The sequence below is a fragment of the Molossus molossus genome, unplaced genomic scaffold, assembly GCF_014108415.1.
Source record: "Molossus molossus isolate mMolMol1 unplaced genomic scaffold, mMolMol1.p scaffold_m16_p_4, whole genome shotgun sequence".
NCBI classification, from domain to species: domain Eukaryota; kingdom Metazoa; phylum Chordata; class Mammalia; order Chiroptera; family Molossidae; genus Molossus; species Molossus molossus.
Genome location: NW_023425377.1, coordinates 81919954 through 81942392, shown reverse-complemented (window position 1 = coordinate 81942392; position 22439 = coordinate 81919954). Strand labels below are relative to the sequence as shown.

The window sequence follows — 22439 nt, the reverse complement described above, 5'->3', positions numbered from 1 at the left end:
CAATTCAAAATGACTCAAGCAAAAAGGAAATTCTTTGGTTTCTGTGCCTGACAAGGCTGGTGGTTTCAGGAATAGCAGGATCCAGGCATTGGTTCTGTCCAGACTCTGTCTCCCTGACCTGTGGTCAGCAGAATAGCCCCAAAGATGTCCATTCCCTAAGCTCAGAGTCTGTGCTCTAGGGAAAGGCAGGAAACAATTCTCCCCTGGACCCTCCAGGGGAATCAGCCCTTCCTACACCTGGGTTTAGTCTAGTGAGGCCCACTTACTTTTAGCCTTCAGAACTAAGAGATTAAGTTGGTGTGGTTTCAGGCACTGAATGTGAAATAATTCATTAATTCGTTACAGTGCAAGAGGAAACTAACAGCTCCAAGCTCAGCTTTCTCTGTGTGGGCCTCATTTTCAGGTGGACTCCTCTAACTTTGGGGTCATCTCCAGGCGGACATCCTTCCAGCTCCAAGTTCAGCAGAGAGTGAGGACTGTTTCTGAAAAGTTCCAGTGGAAGAGACCCACATCATGGTCCTCGCTGAGCCTGCTTAGAATGTTCTGCCTCCAACCAAAGTGAGGGATGGAGAGATCTAATTGGCCAGTCTGGGTCACATGGGCGGGAAGGGCTGAGGAGTGGACTGTGATGGTTGGAGGACTGAAGCCCCAGAGAGCCTACATAACTGAACCCTCCATGCCTAGCCCAGGGCAGACATCACTAATTACTACAGCACTCCCTGCAGCTGAGGCTGACTAGGACCCTCAGATTTGTGGTCATCACCCAAGTGCTCATAGCACACGAGTGTTCAAATCATCTTTATCCAGAATAATGAAAGATTGGAAACAGCCCAGATATCCATAGAGCAATGAATGGATAAACAAGATGTAGTCTATCCATACAGTGGACTATGATTCAGCCTTAAAAAAGAAGGAAATGCTGCCGCCTGCTACAACGTGGATGAACCTTGAGGACATTATGCTTAGTGGAATAAGCCAGACACAGGACAAGTACTGTGTGATTCCACTCATATGTGGTCCCAGGAGGAGTCAAATCTGCAAAGTCAGAAAGTAGATGGTGGGTGCCAGAAGCTGAAGGGAGGGAAGTCAGTGTTTAATGGGGACAGACTGTCAGTTTGGGAAGATGAGACAGTTCTGGAAATGGATGGTGGGGACGGCTGCACAACATCGCAAACGTGCTTAATGCCTGAGCTGTGCACTGAAAAAATGGTTAAGATGGTAAATTTTATGTATTTTGGCATGATAAGAAACAGGGGGCAGCCCTGGCCGGTTTGGTTCAGCAGTTAGAGTGTCGGCCTGCGGTCCAGAGAGACCTGGGTTCAGTTCCCGCTAAGGGCACGTACCTCGATTGCAGTTTGTCCCTGGCCCTGGTTGGGTCGTGCAGGAGGCAGCCACTCAACGTGTCCCTTTCACGTCGATGTTTCTCTCTCTCTCTCTCTTCCTCTCTCTCCCTCCTACTCTATCTGAACAAAAAATGGAAAATGTCCTCGGGTGAGAATAAAAAAAAAAAAAAAAGAAACATGGGGCAGCCCTGGCCAGTTTGCTCAGTGGTTAGACCGTTGGCCTGAGGACCAGGGAGTCCCGGGTTTGATTCCAGCCAAGGGCACATACCTCGGTTGCGGTTCGTCCCCCGCACCAGTTGGTGTCGTGCGGGTGGCAACTAATGGATGTGTCTCTCTCTCCCTTCCACTCTGTCTGAAGATAAATGTAAAAATATCCTCGGGTGAGGATTAAAAAAAAAAAAGAAAAGAAAAGAAACAGGGGGCAAAGAAAACAATCACGTTAAAACCACACACGCACACACAAAGGTGTGTGAGAGGGGGATGAACATGACGGGATATTAGATGATGAGGGGGAATTTTTGTTAATTTTTCGGGTGTGATGTGTAGTGTGGTTTTCTCTTCAGCGAGCCTGTACCTTTTAGGAAAGACTTCTGAAATGCTTCTGGGTGAAATAAAACCAGTGGGGGGTGGTGTGTGTGCTGCGGAGAGTGAAACTGTGAACTTTACCTCCCCTATAAGAAAGGGTGGGTGAGGTGGGAGGTGCTGGGAGCCCAGGCACATGGCTCAGTTCCCCAGCGCCATGGAGGCCCCTTTATCTCTGCTGCTGCTGCTGCTGGCCCTGGGGATCCTTCAGGCAGGTAAGTGAGAGCGAAGCAAGGGGAGAAAGGCCGGAAACTTTGGCCCCCCAGGTGGTCATGGGTGGGCATCACAACAGAAATTGGAAACAAGTCCTCTGTCCCCAGAAGGGGACTGATGGAAGAAATGTCGGCTGCTCCAAAAAGGAGGTGAGGCTGAGCAGGGGCCCTGAGGTAGAGGTCAGGTCACATCAGGAAGGCATTTTAAGGTTTTTTTTCATATATTTTTAAAAATATTATTTTATTGATTTTTTTAGAGGGATAGGAAGGGAGAAGGAGAGAGATAGAAACATCAATGGGCCTTGGGTGGTTTGGTTCCACGGTTAGAACGTCAGCCTGCAGACCAAGGGTCGCAGGTTTGACTCTCAGTCAAGGGCACGTGCCTGGGTTGCATGTTCGATCCCCAACCCTGGTCGGCGTGGTTCAGGAGGCAACTGATTGATGTGTCTCTCTCACATCAATGTTTCTATCTCTCTTTAAAAAATCAATTTATAAAAAAGAATTTGTATGTTATTTTTCTGAACCAACAGTTTCAGATGCATTGCCCCTCACTCCTAAATGCCATGGCATGTTTTCTTCGAACAAGGACATTCTCTACACAATCACAGCAGGATTCTCAACATTCATACAGTGCTATTAGCTCATCTACGGACATTATTTAAAAGTTCCCATAGCACTGGCTGGTTTGGCTCAGCGGTTAGAGCGTCGGCCTGCGGTCCGGAGAGACCCGGGTTCAGTCCCCGCTAAGGGCACGTACCTCGGTTGCAGTTTGGCCCCGGCCCTGGTTGGTCGTGCGGGTGGCGGCCACTCGATGTGTTCCTTTCACATCGATGTTTCTCTCTCTCTCTGTTCCTCTCTCTCCCTCCCACTCTACCGGAACAAAAAATAGAAAAATGTCCTCGGATGAGGATAAAAAAAATAAAATAAAATAAAAGTTCCCATAGCGTTTTTTTGTGGGGACAAACCTAGCAGCGTGCACGTGATCTCATCCTCTACTGTGGGTAGTTTCTTTATTTCCCCCTGGATCTTGTGACTGATATTTGTGATGCCTGTGGGTCTGCCTGCTGTGTCCCCAAGGTTGGGTTCAAGTTGTTCATTTTCTGCAGGAATCACAGAGGGTTCATGCCTGCTTCATGGTGCCATTACCTTGATCACTTGGTGAACCTGATATTCACCAGATTTCTCCAGGGTAAAATCATTAATTTGTTCTTGCAGTTGTTTTAAGGGGAGACTTTGGGACTCTGAGAATATCCTGTGCTCCTCACACCTCACACTGAAGCTGGCTTCACAGAAAGTGAAGCAGATGCAGGCTTTTTGCCTCCTGCCAGCACCTGGGAGTCAGGGTCCTTATATACATATGTACATAACCCCGAGTTGCAAAGCAGAAAACCTCGACCCAGGGAATGAGGCAACGCCCCCAGGATCACCTGGCTGGGAAGGACAAAGCTGGAATTTGAGCCCTGCTGGCTGCCTCCCCAAACCATATATGTTTGGCCAGAACTGGATGCCTAAGAGCTTAAAATAGGAGGTGGTGGGTGATGGGTATCCCAGGATTCCGGCAAGGCTGGATGAGAATGGCTCCGTGATGAATCGGGGACCAAGTAGGATAGGTATTTAAGCATCCATCTACCATCCTTTCTCCCTTCTCTCCTTCCTTCCTTCTATCCATCATCCATCTACCCATCCATCATCCTTTCTCTCTCCCTTCCTTCCATCCATCCATCCATCATCCTTTCTCTCTCTCCTTTCCTTCCATCCATCATTCATCATCCATCCATTCATCTATCACCCATCTATCTATCATCCATTTATCGTTCAGCCATTCATCAGCCATCAGCCATCCATCTATTATTCATCCGCCTTCCTTTATTTTGTCATTCATCCATCAGTGTTTGCTGAGCACAGACTGTTCAGGCCTGTGGTGAGCAAGACAAGCACAGGGCCCGCCTCCAAGCACAGGACTGGAGGGGATAGATAGTTAATGAGCAAGTCTGTGTGATGCAATGTCAGGAAGTGCTGAGTGCTAGGAAGAGAACAGAACAAAGTAAGGGTTATATTAAGGAAGTTGGGGGTATTGGTTTCTGAGAAGAAGGCTTTTGAGCAGCTACCCAGTAAGGAAGCCAGACTTGGGAATGTCTGGAGAAAAGGCTGCCAGAACAGCATGTGCAAAGCCCCTGAGGTGGGAATGAAGGCAGTGCACTGGAGGAACAGCTGGGAGGCCAGAGTGGCTGGAGTGGAGTGAGGAGGCATGAGAAGGAGGCAGGGTGCCCTGGCTGGTTTGGCTCAGCGGTTGGAGCATCGGCCTGCGGTACAGAGAGACCCGGGTTCGGTTCCCGCTAAGGGCACGTACCTCGGTTGCAGTTTGTCCCCGGCCCTGGTTGGTTGTGTGGGTGGCAGCCACTCGATGTGTCCCTTCACATCGATGTTTCTCTCTCTCTCTTCCTCTCTCTCCCTCCTGCTCTAGCTGAACAAAAAATGGAAAAATGTCCTCGGGAGAGGATTAAAAAAAAAAAGAAGAAGGAGGAGGCAGGGCTAGCTGATGTGGTTCTTGTGGGTCATGGGGAGTTTAGGGGTTTAAATCATGAAGGGGCCCTGGCCAGTTTGGCTCAGCGGTTAGAGTGTCGGCCTGCGGACCAATGAGTCGCGGGTTCGATTCTGGTCAAGGGCATGTACCTCAGTTGCAGTTTGTCCCTGGCCCTGGTGGGGTCATGAGGGAGGCAACCAGTCGATGTGGCTCTATCACTTCAATATTTCTCTCTGTCTCTCTCTCTCCCACTCTATCTGATGATAAGTAGAAAAATATCCTCAGGTGAGGAATAAAAAATTAAAAACATTATAATAATAATAGTGAAGGGGCAGCATGAGGAGGAGGGTGTCTAGGGGGGGGGAAAGAAACATCTGTAACAAAAATAAATTAATAAAACTTGAAAAAAATTATAATAATAAAGCATGAAGGGGCTCTGGCCAGTGTGGCTCAGGGATTAGAACATCAGCCCACGGACCAAAGGGTCATAGGTTTAGTTTCCGGTCAAGAGCACGTACCTGAGTTACAGATTCAATCCCTAGCCCCATTCAGTGCTCATGTGGGAGGCAACCAATCAATGTGTCTCTCTCACATCGATGTCTCTCTCTCTCTCTCTCTCTTTCTCTCTCTCTCTCCCCTCCCTCCCTCCCTCCCTTCCACTCTCTAAAGATCAACAGAAAGCCCTGACCGATTTGGCTCAGTGGTTAGAGTGTCGGCCTGTGGTCCAGAGAGACCCAGGTTCAGTTCCCACCAAGGGCATGTACCTTGGTTGCAGTTTGTCCCCGGCCCTGGTTGGGTTGTGCAGGTGGCAGCCACTAGATATGTCCCTTTCACGTCGATGTTTCTCTCTCTCTCTTCCTCTCTCTCCCTCCCACTCTATCTGAACAAAAAATGAAAAAATGTCCTCAGGTGAGGATAAAAAAATAATAATGATAATAATAATAAATAATAATAAAATATTTTTTAAAAATCAATGGAAAAAGTATCCTTGGGTAAGGATTAACAAATAATAATAATAAAGCATGAATGGGGAATCGTAGGAAGATTTTTGAACCGATTTACATTTTAAAACTCTATCAACCTTTTTAAATTTATATTTGATTTAAAAATAATTTTATAACATCTTTATTGAGATATAATTCACATGCCATACAATTCACCCTTTTCAAGTATGTAATTCAGTGTTTTTAGTACATTCAGAGAGTTATGCAACTGGCACCTTTATCTAGTTCCAGAACAATTCATCACCCCAAAAACAACCCCATCCCCAAAAGCATCCACTCCTCACCTCCTCCCACAGCCCCTGGCATCCATTAGCCAACTCACTTCCTGTCTCTGTGGATTTGCCTGTTCTGTGGATTTGTATTTCACATAAGTGGAATCACACACTGTGTGGCCTTTTGTGTCTGGCTTCTCTCACTGAGCATCATGTTTTCAAGATCCATTCAAGTTGTAGCCAGTGGCAGTGCCTCACTCCTTTCATGGCTGAGTAATATTCTGTGGTGTGGATGTATCACATTGTGTTTATTCACTGGTTGCTGGACATGTGGGCTGTTTTCACTTTTTCACAATTGTGAGTCCTACTGCTATGAACATGTGTGAACAAGATTTGTGTGGATATACGTTTTCATTTCTCTTGGAGGGGAGTTTCTGGGTTGGGTAGTAACTCTTTAACCTTTGAGAAACTGCCAGATGGTTTGCACAGTGGCTGCACCATTTTACATGCCATGGAGGGAATGGGTGAGGGTCCAGTTTCTCCACTTTAAACAGCTTCTCTAGCTGCTCCAATAGGGGCTGTGCTGTGGTGCCCAGGGGAGGCCCAGCGAGGCCCAGAAGCAAGGGATGGGATATGAATGCTGGATGGTCACTTGCTGGTGACCAGGATGTGAGAGTGAAGGATGGGAAGGGATCAAGGACGGCCCTGCCTGTTAATCTGAATGTCTCAGGGAACAGAGGGAACTGTGTTAGGGCCCAGGCTCCCCAGGTCTCGGGTGGAAAGCTTGTGGTGGGGGTGGGGCACCCAGCCCTAACTTGGCATTTGTTCCTCTCCCCAGGAGGTGACACATTTAAGACCGACATCATTGGTGGTCATGAGGCTGCCCCCCACTCCCGTCCATACATGGTATCTCTGCAGAAAGCTGGCACCCACCTGTGTGGGGGAGTCCTTGTGCACCCGTGGTGGGTATTGACAGCTGCCCACTGCGTCGCCCAGCCGTAAGTGACTGACCTGCCAACCCCCTCTGTCACCATGAGTGTCCCGAATCTATCCCATGGTCCCTATTCTTACCAGGGAGTGGGTTCTGACAAATTTAAGCCAACTGTAGGGTCATAAGGGTGTCCCCTTTCCCTCTCCTGTGATTGTTGTGGTGTGTATACATGACATCAACCTTAGGCACACATAAGTGACATAGGCTGCAGGATTCCTAGGGAAGCTTTACTTGCTACAACAAAACGCCTTCCAACTGGACAGAGTTGGGCCTCTTGTGACACCCAGAAATGTGTCTCCCATTGTGGCCAGGGGGATAGACCTGGTCTGTGAGAGTGGCAGAACCAACCTAGGAAGCCACCAAATAAATCAGTCTTGGAACTGCCCTACTTCTGGACTAGCCAGTAATAAAGACCCCAGAGCAGACTGGTCAAAGTAACCAAAGGGGATCTATTGGCTCATGCAACTGAAAAGTCTAGGGGGACATAAGTCTTCAGGTACAGCTTGATCCAGGTGCTTGCATGAGTTGGTCAGGACCCTGTCTGTCTCTCAGCTCTTCTGTCCTGTCCCTTGGCCACAATATCAGGAAGGTTCTCACATGGTGGCAAGAATGGGCACCCTATCTGAGTCACAGCACCAAAAAATAAATAAAATAAAAAAAGATTAGGCCCCCTTAGATCCTGAGGAAAGAGTTTTTTCTCTATACTTTGGGCAGAGTCATGAGTATCAATACTGATGATCCCAGCCTAGGTCATGTGCCAGCCCTAGAACAAATTATTGTGGTTGAGGCATAACATGTGCACTGGCTGAGTCTGGAGACCCCACTTAGGGGAGCCCCACGCTGAAGATCACGATTTTTGGACACACATAGCCCTGCCTCTGGCCAGGAATGAACTGGAATCTGGGCAGGGTGGAAGCAAGGACAGCTTTCTGGAAGAGGTGGGGAGAAGACAGTTGAGAAGGAACAGGGGGAGGACCATCCAGAGAAAGGCCAGATAAGGGAGCGGGGTAGGGGTGGGATAGGAAGTTGGCGGGCAGTGAGTACACTTTGACCTTGAATTCAGCCAAGATGGACCCTGGAGTCAGGGCTCGGGGTATGTGAAGGGGTCCCCAAGCTGCAGAATGACAGCTCATACCCTAATCCTGCTGCCCGTAGGGCACAGCTGCTGAGGCTGGTGCTGGGGCTCCACAGGCTCGGAGACCCTGGCCTCACCTTTCGAGTCAGGGCAGCAGTCCTGCACCCCAGCTACAAGCCGGCCCCCAAGCTGGAGAACGACCTCGCGCTGCTTAAGGTACTGGGGCAGGCGGGAGGAGTGACAGCTGCACCCAGACTCGCACTGCCCCTCCCCCACTGTCCCTCACTCACCTGTCCCTTCCTATCACCTGTAGCTGGACGGGAAGGTGAGTCGCAGCAAGACTGTTCGGCCCCTGGCCTTGCCCCGAGCACACAAGGCAGTGACAGCGGGAGCAAAGTGCAGTGTGGCGGGCTGGGGGCTGACCCAGTGGAGTGGGCCTCCGGCGAAAGCGTTGCAGGAGCTGGACGTGCATGTGCTGGATGCCAGGATGTGCAACAACAGTCGCTTCTGGAATGGTGGCATCACCCCTTACATGATCTGCCTGAAGGCCAAGTCCAAGAATCAGGCCCCCTGCAAGGTGACGGGGCAGCAGCAGGGAGGCCGGGGCAGCCTGGCCTGAGGGGAGGGTATCAGCCTGCCTCCAGGGGTTACTTGGCAAGCCTCAATTCTCTCTGGGCCCCAACTCTGTCCGTTCTCTGGGGAAATCTGGACTAGCATTAGTCCATTTCTCAGATACAGAAACCAAGGCACAGAGAAGTTAAGTAACTTGCCCACAGTCACGTAGTCAAGGAGCAGCAGAGATAGGCTTTGAGCTCTGGCATCAAAGATGATCACAGCATGTGCAAAAGTCCTGGAGTGGGAAGAAGAAGAAAGAATGTTAAAAGAACAGGAAGGAAGGAAGGAAGGAAGGAAGGAAGGAAGGAAGGAAGGAAGGAAGGAAGGAAGGAAGGAAGGGAGGGAGGGAGGGAGGGAGGGAGGGAGGGAGGGAAAGAGGTGGAGGGGAGTAAGGAGGTGTGTGCAGGGAGATGTGGAACCACGGTATACAGTCATTGGGTGGGGGGAGTTCCTACCTCAGGAATAATCAGGCTTTCTCCAGCGGGCATAGAAAGTAACCTGTGCCCTGTGGGCTCCAACAGGGGGACTCAGGCGGACCCCTGGTGTGCAGCAAAGGCCAGGTGGCTGGAATCCTGTCCTTCAGCTCTAAAACCTGCACTGACATCTTCAAGCCCCCCGTGGCCATTGCCGTGGCCCCCTACGTGTCCTGGATCAGGAAGACCATCAGCCACAGGTCTGATGCTCCAGGAGTGATCCTGACTCCTTTGCTGTGAGACCTTCCCCTGCAGGATATAGGGAAGGGCAAAGAGGGAACTGGCACAGCTCAGAGACCAATTAATTGTAATAAAAAATTGTGTGATTCCTGCCTGGATTTTGACCCCACTTCTGTCATGCTGGCTGTGAGACCTTGGGCAAGCCTCAGTTTCCCCACTTATAAAACAGGTTGCCTCTGGCCAGTTTGGCTCAGCAGTTGGAGTGTCAGCCTGCGGACCAGAGTCCTGGGTTCGGTTCCCACTAAGGGCACGTGCCTCGGTTGCAGTTTGTCTCTGGCCTCGGTTGGGGTTGTGTGGGTGGCAGCCACTCCATCGACGTTTCTCTCTCTCTCTTCCTCTCTCTCTCCCTCCTGCTCTGTCTGAAGATAAATGCAAAAATGTCCTCGGTGAGGATAAAATAAATAAATAAAAATAAATACATAAGTAAATAAAACAGAGGTTGCACTTTTGAAGCTGCTGGAGGGAGCCCAGCAGCAGGCGAGGGCCGGCTTCTCGCAGGAGGGTCTTCAGGGCAGGGCCAGAGGATGGCAGGGGATGGCATTGGCCAGTGTTGGGAGCCACAGCCAGACTTTGGCTGGCAGGGGGTGTTGCAGGGGGTGTGCTGGGTGCTGGGGAGCGGGGTGGAGGTCACTGAACAAAAGCATCCCAGAATCTGCTTCCTTTTTATTTATTTATTTTTTTTAAAGAAAGAAATATTGATGTGAGACACACTGACTAGTTGCCTCCTGCATGACCCCATCCAGGGCTGAGGACCTAACTGCAACCGAGGTATGTGTCCTGGACCGGAATTGAACCTGTGACTCTTTGGTCTGCAGGCCGATGCTCTAACTGCTGAGCCAAACCGGCCGGGCTATGTTTTTTGTTAATATCTTTACAGTATTGAGATATAATTCACATGCCTACAATTCATCCATTTAAAGTATATATTTAATTCAGTGATTTTTGGTATGTTCACAAGGTTATATAATCATCACTTCTATCTAATTCCAGAACATCCCACCACCTAAAAAGCAGCCCTGTTACCATCAATAATCACCTCCAGCCTCCTCTGCAGCCCCTGATACCCATGAATCCACTTTCTGTCCCTGTGGGTCTCCCTGTTCTGGATGTTTCACATGAATGGAATCACACATTGTGTGGCCTTTGGGTCTGGCTTCTCTCACTGAGCATCAAGGTTCACCTGTGTTGTAGTGAGTGTCAGTGCTTCACTCCTTTTTGTAGCTGAGTAATATTCCAGTGTGTGGATGGGTCACATTTATCCTTTGATGGGTAGTTGAGTTGTGTCCACCATTCGGCTGTTGTGAATTTACTACCATGTGTACATGTGCATGAGTATTCGTGTGCACGCACATTTTATTTCTCATGGGTGAGCCCCGAGGCATGAGATTGCTCAGTCGTACAGTGACTGTGTAATTGTTGGAGGCCCTGCTGTTTTCCAGCAGAATCTTTGTATTATGAAAATTCTGAAACACACAGCCAAGTTGGACCAACAGCATAGTGAGCACTTAGGTGCTTCACCATCCACTGTCCCTCTGTCCATCTATCCATCTGGCTTCGCTGCTGACATACTTCACAGCATGGTTCCCCACACTCTTTTTTTTTTCTTTATTGATATTACAGAGAGAGAGGGAGAGAAAGATAGAAACATCGATGAAAGAGAATATTGACTGGCCACCTCCTGCATGCCCCCCACTGGGGATTGGGCCCACAACCTGGTCATGTGTCCCAACCACAAATTGAACCGGCAACCTCTTGGTGCATGGGTCAACGCTCAACCACCGAGTCACGCCGACCAGGCTCCCCAAACTCTTCAGCAGGGGTTCGAGTCCTTTCTCTCCCTCTGTCTCTCTGTCTCTTTCATACAATGAAATGAGCAAATCTAAGTGGATGACTTGCTGTTTTGATAAAAGTTGACAAATGGTTGTAATACAAACCCCAGCAGAGATATGCAACAGTCACCCAAGAAGAATCCACTGCCCCTCTAAGTCTTGCCTTAAATTTAATTTTTACACAGCCCTGGTCAGGTAGTTCAGTTGGTTAAAGCGTCATCCTGCTGTGCCAAGGTTACAGGTTCAATACCTGGTCAGGGAACATAAAAGAATCAACCAATGAATTCATAAATATGTAGAACAACAAATTGATATTTTTCTCTCTCTCTGAAAATCAATCAATTAAAAAAATTTAGTTTTGTCCTGGCCAGTTTGGCTCAGCGTTTAGAGCATCAGCCTGCGAACCAGAGAGTCCTGTGTTTGGTTCCCGCTAAGGGCACGTACCTTGGTTGCAGTTTGTCCCCTGCCCTGGTTGGGGTCGTGTGGGTGGCAACCACTCGATGTGTCTCTCTCACACTGATGTTTCTCTCTCTCTTTTCCTCCCCTTCTCTCTTCCACTCTATCTGAAGATAAATGCAAAAATGTCCTCGGGTGAGGATTAAAAAAAAATTTTTAGTTTTTGCCTAGTTATTACTACATATAGGAAAAGAGACGAAAGGTCACCCTGGAGGAAGACAGTTCCCAGGAGCTCATTTTCCCCCGGAGGCAACTGTTGCCAGTCTTATGTCTTCAACCAATGTGTTCTGTGCAACATTTTCACAGGGTTTTTGTTTTGTTTTTTGGGGGGTACGTGGTATGTGCCCCTGGTGGGAACCGAACCCGGGACTCTCTGGTCCACAGGCCAACGCTCCAACCGCTGAGCAAACTGACCAGGGTCATTTTTACAGGTCTTTATACAAACGGAAACACTGTATCCACTCAGCTGGGCCTGACTGTCACAGTTAACAGTCCTGTCCCACCACCAGGGTGTGTACCAGGAACCTGAGCTGTCACCTCCTTTCCTCCTGTCCCTCACCTCACGGTTGTGGGTGACTGTGGTGCATCTACCAGCTCAGTTGTGAAGTTTGCTACAAAGGCTGGTGCTTATTTTTTCTCTGATAACGGAACTGTGGTCATGTTCACTGAGCACATTCACTTATTAAGTTCCAGGCCTACTACAAAGTGTCAGAAAACCTCAGCAGACTCTTTCCTTCTTTATCTATTACAGAGCAAGAGTGAGAAGGAAGGACAGATACAGTCGAGCACTAGGGCAAGGAGGAGGGAAGATGCAGATTCTCTCTCCCTTTTTTTTGGAAAATTGCTGAATGACCCTTATCTTCTTTATTTTTCTTTTTTGGGGGAGGTGTGTTAATCTTCACCTGAGAATATTTTTCCATTAATTTTTTTAGATAGGGTAGAGGGGAGGGAGGGGGAGAAAGAGAGAAACATTGTTGAGAGAGACACATCAATTGCTTGCCTCCCAAATGACCCCGACCGGTGCTGGGGATCAAACCTGCAACCCCAATATGTGCCCTTGATGGGAATCAAACCTGAGACCCTTCAGTCTGAGGGCCAATGCTCTAACCACTGAGCAAAACTGGCCAGGGCGATCCTTATCTTTTTTGTAGCAGACTTTATTTATTTATTTATTTTTAATATATTTTTAAAAAATTTTTTCCCTTTATTGATTTTACAGAAAGAGGAAGTGAGAGGAGAGAGAGAGAGAGAGACAGAGAGACAGAGAAATATCGATGAGATTGGCTGCCTCCTCATGACCCCCCACCAGGGATCAAGCCCACAACCTGGGCATGTGTCCTGACCGGGAATCAAACCGGCGACCTCTTGGTGCATGGGTCGACGCTCAACCACTAAGCCAATCGGCTGGACTATTTATTTATTTTTTAATCCTCACCCAAAGATGTGTTTATTGGTTTTAGAGAAAGAGAAAGGGAGATGGAGAGAGAGAGAGAAAGAGAGAGAGAGAGAGACATTGATGTGAGAGAGAAACTTTGCCTCCTATACAAACACTGACTGGGTGATCAAACCCACAACCTGTGTATGTGCCCTAACTGGGAAGTAAATCCATGACCTTTCGGTGTATGGGAAAACACTCCAACCAACTAAGCCACACCAGTCAGGGCATAACCAACTTAATTTTTTTGTTGTTTAATGCTCACCTGAGGATATTTTCCCATTTATCTTCAGACAGAGTGGAAGGGAGAGAGAGGGAAAGAAAGGGAGAGAGAGAGAGAGAGAGAGAGAGAGAGAGAGAGAGAGAGAGAGAGAGAAACAACAACTTGAGAGGGATATATCAACTGGTTGCCTCTCGCAAGACCCCAAACAGGGTTGGGGACAAATCACAACCAAGGTACGTGCCCTTGGCTGGAATCGAACCTGTGACTCATTGGTCCGCAGGCTGATGCTCTACTGCTGAGCCAAACTGGCCAGGACCTAATTTAATTTTTAAAACCATTTTAGACTTACAGAAAAGTGGCAAAGAGCACAGAGTTCCAATGCACTCATGTCCCTTCCCCCATGTGCACATCTTGCATGAGCCAAGTACATATGTCACAATTAATGAACCAATATTAATACTTTATTCAGATTTTCTCACTTTCCCTGAGTGTCTCTTTCCTGGCCCAGGACCCCATCTGACATTTAGTTGTCTCCTTACGCCCCTCTAGGCTGTGACGTTTCCTCCGACTTTCCTTGTTTTGATGCCCTGGATGGCTCAGGAATTTTGTAGAATGTCCTTCAGCTGAGATCTGTTTTTCTCATGACTGGAGGATAACCCACCCCAAGACTGAGGTTTGGGGAAGTAAGTACATTAAAAAACAAATTTTTTTCTTCATTGATTTTAGAGAGAGAGGAAGGGAGAGGGAGAGATAGAAACATCAATGAGAGAGAACATCGATTGGCCGCCTCCTGCATGCCCCCCCTGGGATTTGGTCCACAACCTGGGCATGTGTCCTGACCGGGAATCGAACCGGCGACCTCTTGGTGCACAGGTCAACGCTCAATCAGTGAGCCACACTGTATATATTATATATATATTATTTTATCCTCACCCGAGGACATTTTTCCATTTTTTGTTCAGGTAGAGTGGGAGGGAGAGAGAGGAACAGAGAGAGAGAGAGAAACATCGATGCGAAAGGAACACATCGAGTGGCTACCACCCACACGACCGACCAGGGCCGGGGACAAACTGCAATAGAGGTACGTGCCCTTAGCGGGAACTGAACTCGGGTCTCTCTGGACCGCAGGCCGACGCTCTAACCGCTGAGCCAAACTGGCCAGGCAGTAAGTATATTTTTAATGTTAACTTTTACCTGTGCACACAACACACCCAGGTCACAACAACCTGGTGACTTCTCACAAACCAAACAGTGACGCTGTGATTTAATCAGAATGTATATTTGGTCTTCATCCACATTCTTGGCACAGGAGTTTCCTAAGTGTTAAGACAAACAAAGGGGTCTCTTGTTCACAGTGAGCACCCTTCAACCACATCTGGGACGGGGCTAACAGACAGAGAAACCAAGAGGTTAGAACAGCAATTTTCAACTTTTTTCACCTCATGGCACACATAAACTACTAAAATTCTGTGACACACCAAAAAATATATTATATTTTTTGCTGATCTGACAAAAAAAGGTATAATTTTGATTCATTCACACCAGACAGCTATTGTTGTGCTGACTGTTGTCATTGTTTTTATTTGCCAATCTAAGGGCGAAGAGGTCAGTGCCCCGAGTGAATAGTCAGGTACCGCATGCTTCAAAAATTTCTTGCTGCACACCGGTTGAGAATTGCTGGGTTAGAAGGTTGGAATTGTCAGCCTCAACCTGGGAAGGGAGGGATCTGCCAGTTGAGCTCAATACAAACTCACACCCCTGTTCCACAGGGGCAGACGCTCCTGCACTCGTGACCCTTCTGGATCTCACCTTGTGTGCCTTGTCATCTGCTGTCGATCTGTGTCCATCACCACGCTGCTCGTTATTCTTTATAATAAGCAGGTACATGTAAGCAATCTTTCCCTGAGGTCTGTGAGCAGCTCTAGCAAATTAATCAAGGAGGGGACCGAGGAAACCTCTGCCCTGTAGCAATCAGTCCGAAGCACAGGTGGAGGCAGTCTAGTGGGCGTTTCCTTGCCCCCTCCCCCTTTCATGGTGGTCGTTTTCAAGCTGAAAAGTTGGAAAGTTGTACAGACAATTGTATATCCTGCCTCTAGATGGGTTAATATTTTGCCATATTTGCCTGACCTATCATATATATATATATATAATAATTTGGAGGCTGAAGCACTTGAAAGTGAGTTCTGGCTCTTCATCCTTACATTATTTTATTTGCCTCTTGTCCCAGGAGGAGCCCCCACCCAGTCTCCCCTTAAGGCCTTCACTAGGAATCACCGGGAATGCCACCCAAATTTCTATTTCCTTTGCACTCTTTATTTTATTTTACTTTTATTTTTTTAGCAGGAGGGAGAAAGGGAGGAAGAGAGAGAAACATCAACGTGAGAGAGACACATTGAGTGGTCGCCACCCACACGACTCCAACTGGGGCCGGGGACAAACTGCAACCGAGGTAGGTGTCCTCAGCGGGAACCGAAGCCGGGACTCTCTGGTCTGAGGGCCAATGCTCTAACTGCTGAGCCAAACTGGCCAGGGCACTTTTTTTTTTTAATCCTCACCTGAGGATATTTTTTCATTTATCTTCAGATAGAGTGGGAGGGAGAAGGAGAGAGAAACATCAAGAGAAACATCAATGTGAGAGACACATTGACTGGCTGCCTCCCGCACAACCCTGACCAGGGCCGGGGATGAACTGCAACCGAGGTACATGCCCTTGACCAGGAATCAAACCCGTGACCCTATGCTCTAACCGCTGAGCAAAACCAGCTAGGGCTGAAATAGTAATAAAATAATACGTCTACACAGGATTAGATCAAAAGGAGAAACACCAATTCAATACATGTGCATGGGAGAATTACGACAGGATGCTCAGATCACATAAGATGAAGCTTAAAAAATTACCAAACCAGCTCTTCTTATATTCTTTTTTGACAAAGAATCAACTGAACCCGGGACTCTGGTCTGCAGGCCAATGCTCCAACCACTGAGCCAAATCAGCTAGGGCAGAAGGAGTACATTTATGAGAAATCAATAGGACTAAGAAAGTTAGTGCTCATTGGAAAAGAATCTGAGCAGGGTGTGAGCTTGGTGGGAAGTCAGCAATGTGTTTATAGAAGCTCTTTGGTTTTGGACTCAGCTCTGGTAATAAGAGGAGAGTTAGCTCCTGATTTTAGGGGGACAGAGAGGTCAGGGTTTTCTTCTTGCACAGGCAGTTTCTTAAGTAACTTTAATTCAAAATAATTAATGTGCCATTGTGGGACATCTTGGGGCAGCCTGCACAGGGCCCTAACAATATCAGTCACCCATTTACAGTGTATAGTTTAGCCCTGGCCGGTGTGGTTCAATTGGTTGAGCGTTGTCCCACGCACCGAAAGGTTGCCAGTTTGATTCTTGGCACATGCCCAGGTTGCTGGTTTGATCCCCAGTTGGGGTTTGTACAGGAGGCAACCGATTGATGTTTCTCTCTCTCTCTCTCTCTCTCTCTCCACTCCTCCCTCTCACTCTAAAAAAATCAATAAAAACATATTTTTAAAAATAGTTTAAAAAAATAAAATAAAGTGTACAATTCAGTAGTATTTAGTATTCATAATGTGGTGCAACCATCACCTCTACCTAATTCCAGAACATTTCATCACCCAAAAGGATGCCCTATCCCCATCAGCAGTCACTCCCCAGCCCCTGACAACCACTGATTCACTTCCTGTCTCTGTGGATTTGCCTGTGCTGGACATTTCACATAAACAGAATCACACATTGTGTGGACCTTTGTGTCTGGCTTCTCTCACTGAACAACATATTTTCAAGGTCCATCCACACTGACAGCAAGTGTCAGTGACTCATTCCTTTTTAGGGCTAAGTAGTATTCCACTGTGTGGATACATTGTATGTATCCATTCATCCATTGATGGACACTTGGGCTGTTTCTCTACCTTTGGGCTGCTGTGTACGTGGTGGCCTTTCCTCTCTGGCTGCTAATTTCCTGTACTTGAGCTTCCAGAGACTGACTGTCATCCCCTCCCCCACCCCAACCAGTATGTGGCCCCTGAACGTCTTTGCAGGAAGCTTTGATTTTTATTGTTCTTCATCAGCTTCAAGTGAGACCGGATTTAGGTGCAGGGCCACCAGCTTCCTTACTGGCCTCCCCCAGATGTCAGAGGTCCCTGAGCCCTCTGCAGGGTCCTGGCATGGCTCCAACTGGACAGAGATCACTGGAGGCCAGGCCTGTGTTTGCAGGGCTGGAGTCACACTAAGTTAGAAATCTTATCTTGCCTCCTCAGCTTTCCTTCCTGGCCCAGCTGGGTCTCTACCCCACCCCCAGGTGAGCAGGAGGCCTGGGATTTCGCGAAGGGACAGAGCAAGCCACTAGCTCCAATGAAGTGCTGCAGCTCCCCTCTGGGCTGGTGAAAGGGAAGGAGCTGAGGAAGGTCCTGTGCCCTGGTGCCCTGTCCTGCCTGGGGACTCACCTCCTAGCTGGTTTCTGAAAGTGTCCACAGCTGAGTGGGCCGTGCTCTGGTTTCCGATACTTTCAACTGGACAGATATGGAGGGGAGTGTGACAGTGCCACTGAGCGACTGCCCCTGGGTAGCCAGAACAAAGCACCACAAACCAGGTGGTTTTGGGAGGGCCATGCTCCCTTCCGAAGCTCCAGGGAAGGGACCCTCCTGCCTCTTCCAACTTCTGGGGACTCCTGTGTCTGTGGGCTTGTGGAAGCCTCACCCCAGTCTCTGCCTTCAGGTGGCTTATTCTCTGTGTCTGTGTCTCATCTTTCATCTCTTATAGGACACTAGTGCCTTCAGGTGGCTTATCCTCTGTGTCTGTGTCTCATCTTTCATCTCTTATAAGGACACTAGTTATTGGATTTAGGGCCCACCCTAACCCAGGATGACCTCATCTCCAGATCCTTAACTTAATTACACCTGCAAAGACTATTTTTCTAAATAAGGTGCCCACAGGTTCTGGGAGCTACCATTCAGCCCACTGCACCATCCTGTCCCCTACCCAAGTCCACTCTCAAAGCTCCCAGGCCCTCTCTTCTTGGTGGCTGAGACATCTCTCTACAACGTACATCGGATGATAATTCTCCCTTCCTCAAATACCTCCCAGAGCTCCCTAGTGCCCAGAGAATAAATCCATACTCCTCCCACCGCTGCAGTCACCCCTTGGGGAGGGATTGGATTTCAAAACTCCACCCTTTCGGAAAAATACACATAGAGAGTTAAGCTGGAACATTTTACGATGGGTGGATGGGGTGAGTGTGAAGAGAATAAAAACCCTATGCCCTCTTCTCTCCCATGTCTGTGAGTTCAAAAGATTTTATAAGAAAAAGGAAGAAGCAAACAAACCAAAGCCACAAGCACCCTGTGACAGAACAAGCAGCTGGCGCCCTTAGTATGAGGCTTCTGCCAGGAGGCAACTAGTGTGACGTAGGGAAGGAGCCAGGTAATAATCTGGGAAGGCACAACCCAAGCCAAGGCTTGCAGGCAGAAAACGGTGCCAGTGAGGCTAGTGCCGGGGCTTTGGAGAGATGGAGGGTGCTGAAGCCCAAGGTGTCAATGGGGACCAGGCCTGAGGGCTGCTGAGAAGACTTCGGCTTTTCCTTTTCCTGCAAGAGTAGCTGAAACAAAGAAGGAGGGGCTGGCCTGCCTTCTTCCTTGGCCATTTCTAACCAGGGGAGGACTGTCTACTGCTCAGAACAAAGTTGGAGAAATGGGCTGGAGAAGAGTGCAGGGAGGTTAGAGGTTCCTGAGCCTCTGCAGAGTCCTGGCGTGGCTGCAACGCCAGGGCAGCAGGGTCTGAGTTCCCCTCTACTTCCAAGGACAGGCCTTCCAGGGCCACTTCATCGACGGTAGCCAGACTTAGCCTTGCCCCCTGAGGAAGAAGTCCGGGTCTATCCCAGAGAGGGTACAGGCATCAGAGGTGGGAAAGGGGGACAGTGAGTGAGTGAGGATTACCCACAGCTAAGTAGGGGCAACTGTTGTGTGCAGGTGGGTGCACAGCAGGAGCCCAGGTGAGGTGGTCGTTCCTCAGCTCACGCAAGGTCAGAGAGTGACCAGTGCAATGAGGGCAATTACAAAAGGGGATGGAGCCAGGCTGCTTTCAACTGGGCCAGAGATGCCAGATAGAATGTAGGATGCCCAGTTAAATTTGAACTTCAGATATCGAATAGATAATGTTTTTAGTGTAAGTACATCCCAGATACTATGTGGAATATACTTATACTAAAAAAAATTACTGATTTTAGCCCTGGCCAGTTTGGCTCAGCAGTAGAGCGGCGGCCCGAGGACCAAAGAATTGTGGGTTCGATTCTGGTCAAGGGCACATGCCTCGGTTAGAGTTCATCCCAGGCCCTGGTCAGGGTCGTGCAGAAGGCAGTCAGTTGATATTTCTCTCTCTTTCCCACTCTATCTGAAGATAAATAGAAAAATATCCTCAGGAGAGGATTAAAAAAAATTACTGATTTAAAAAATCTGATATTGCCCTGGCCGGTTTGGCTCAGCGGTTAGAGCGTCGGCCTGCGGTTCTGAGAGACCCGGGTTCGGTTCCCGCTAAGGGCACGTGCCTCGGTTGCAGTTTGTCCCCGGCCCTGGTCGGTCGTGCGGGTGGCAGCCACTCGATGTGTCCCTTTCACGTCGATGTTTGTCTCTCTCTCTCTGTTCCTCTCTCTCCCGCCCACTCTACCTGAACAAAAAAAATGGGAAAATGTCCTCGGGTGAGGATAAAAAAATAAATAAATAAATAAAAATAAAAAATAAAAATAAAAAATCTGATATTTAAATTTAACTTGGTGTCCTATATTTTTACTTGCTAAGTCTGTCTACCCTTGATGAAGTGGTCCTGGAAGGCCTGTCCTTGGAAGCAGAGGGGGACTCAGACCCTCCTGCCCTGGGGCGGGGCCAGGACTGAGCAGAGCAGGGATCTGGGGAGTGGGAGGGGTAACGCAGGCTTTCCAGGGAGGGGAACAAAAAACTGGGTCTTCAGGAAGCTGAGCTTTATTTAGAAAACAAAGGCAAAGGCTATTTCCCATGAGATCTGTCCTCAGCCAAGCCTAGGGAGGGCAGGGGATGCAGAATAGGAGAAATTCCACCTCCCAGGCTGTAGGGGCTTTGGAGCCAGCTGGCTGTCTTTCTCCCTCATTCTGCACGTAGCTCACTATGCCCATCTGTGTGGCCTTGTCAATCTAATAGCCCCAGGGCTGGGGCTTCTAGTTGATTTCTCCCAGGAGTGAAATCTTCATCCTTCATTCCCATTATCAGCAAGTTCTGGCCTCTCTGCTACATCCTTTAAGCCTTTTTCTTGAGTGTCCTCTGCAGCTGGGACTCCACCAGCTCTGCCCAGCCTCCTACCGGGATGCTACCTCCCTACCTAATAGGCTGTTTTCAGACTGCTCACTCCTTCCCATGGCTTCTGCCTCCTCCCCAATATTGTGTCACCTCATATGTCATTGCCTGGAAGAAGCTGCCTGAGCCCTTAGGCAAAGCAACCCCCTTACATCACCTCTTTTTTGTTTTTTGCATTTATCTTCAGATAGAGTGGGAGGGAGAGAGGGAGGAAGAGAGAGAGAGAGAGAGAGAAACACCAATGTGAGAGAGACACATCGAGTGGTTACCACCCATACAACCCCAACCGGGGCTGGGGACAAACTGCAACCAAAGTACATGCCCTTAGCCGGAACGGAACCTGGGACTCTCCGGTCTGCAAGCCGATGCTCTAACCACTAAGCCAAACCGGCCAGGGCTACATCACCATTTTTGTAATTGAGATAATTCACATATCATACAATTCACCCATTTAAAGTGTACAGTTTAGTGGGTTTTAGAATATTCACAGGATTATGCACCCATCACCACAATCAATTTTAGAACATTTACATCACCCTAAAAAGCAACCCAGACCCAATTAACCATTACTCCCTATCCTCCTCCCCAGCCCCTGGCTACCACTAACCCACTTGCTGTCTCTGTGAATTTGCCAGTTTGGACATTTTACATAAATGCAATCACACACGGTGTGGTCTTTTGTGTCTGGCTTCTCTCAGTGAGCATCATGTGTTCAAGGTTCATCCATGTGTCAGTGCTTCACTTCTTTTCATGGCTGAGTAATATTCCAGTGTGTGAATGGACACATTGTGTTTCTTCATTCACCTGTTGATGGGCACTTAGGTTGTTCCACTTTTTGGCTATTGTGAATCCTGCTGCTGTGAGCATTCATGTGCAAGTGTTGATGCTGAGAAAGAAAATACCTGGCAAGGCCCTGGCCGGTTTTGCTCAGTGGTTAGAGAGTTAGCTTGTGGACCAAGGAGTCCCGGGTTCAATTCTAGTTGGGAGCACGTGCCTCAGTTGCGGTTTGTCCCTGGTGGCAGCCGGTCAATGTGTTTCTCTCACATCAGTGTTTCTCTCCTTCTTTCCCTCCCTCTCTGAGGATAAATGTAAAAATATCCTCGGGTGAGAATTAAAAAAAATTTTTATTTCTCACCCAAGGATACTTTTCTATTTATCATCAGATAGAGTGGGAGGGAGAGGGAGAGAAACAGAAAGAAACGTTGATGTGACAGAGCCACATCAACTGGTTACCTCCCATGCTACCCGACTGTGGGGGGAGCGGGGGGACGAACCACAACCGAGGTACGTGCCCTTGGCCGGAATCGAACCCACGACTCATTGGTCCACGGGCTCTAATCACTGAGCCAAACCAGCCAGGGCTAAAAAAAAATTTTTTTTTTGTAAAGAAAATATCTGGCAAGGATTCCGTGTGTTTAAGTGAGCCCAAATTCAGTCTAGCAGCCATTCTTCTAGAGGCCTTTCATGCAAGCTGCTAACAGAGAAAAGCCACAGATTGACCTGCCAGCCTCCTGCACTGTAATCCTGCCTGCTGAGTCAGCCTTATAAGAAAGATCCTAGAATCAAAATTCAACTGATAGGACTGAGACTTTTCCTGTCCAATCAGAGCTGTGCAGTTATATACTCATTTGCATTTTTTGTTAATCCTTACCCAAGGATATTTTTTCCATTGATTTTTAGAGAGAGTGAGACAGAAGGAGGGAGGGGAGAAAGATAGAGAGAAACATAGATGAGAAAGACACATCAATTGGTTGCCTCCTGCACGTGCCCCAACTGCAGCTGGGGATTGAACCTGCAACCCAGGTATGTGACCTTCACTGCTTGGGCTGACACTCTAAGCACTGAAACACACTGACCAGGGCTCCTGGTGGCATTTATTTATTTATTATTA

The 22439-nt window shown here is 48.3% G+C and overlaps 1 protein-coding gene across 2 annotated transcripts; it reads left to right on the top strand.

The window, feature by feature from the left end:
- Nucleotides 1-2059: 2059 nt before the first annotated feature.
- GZMM (granzyme M) lies at nt 2060-9362 on the top strand. Of its 2 annotated transcripts, none has more exons than XM_036242138.1 (5): nt 2060-2140; nt 6716-6875; nt 8060-8159; nt 8257-8520; nt 9080-9362. In XM_036242138.1, exons 1-5 carry the CDS (start codon nt 2062-2064, stop codon nt 9269-9271), a joined length of 795 nt encoding a protein of 264 aa, XP_036098031.1. In that variant the 5' UTR covers nt 2060-2061; the 3' UTR covers nt 9272-9362. The 2 variants fall into 2 exon arrangements, with proteins under 2 accessions (XP_036098031.1, XP_036098030.1); XM_036242137.1 differs by having other exon boundaries at nt 8024-8159.
- The last annotated feature ends 13077 nt before the right edge of the window (nt 9363-22439 follow it).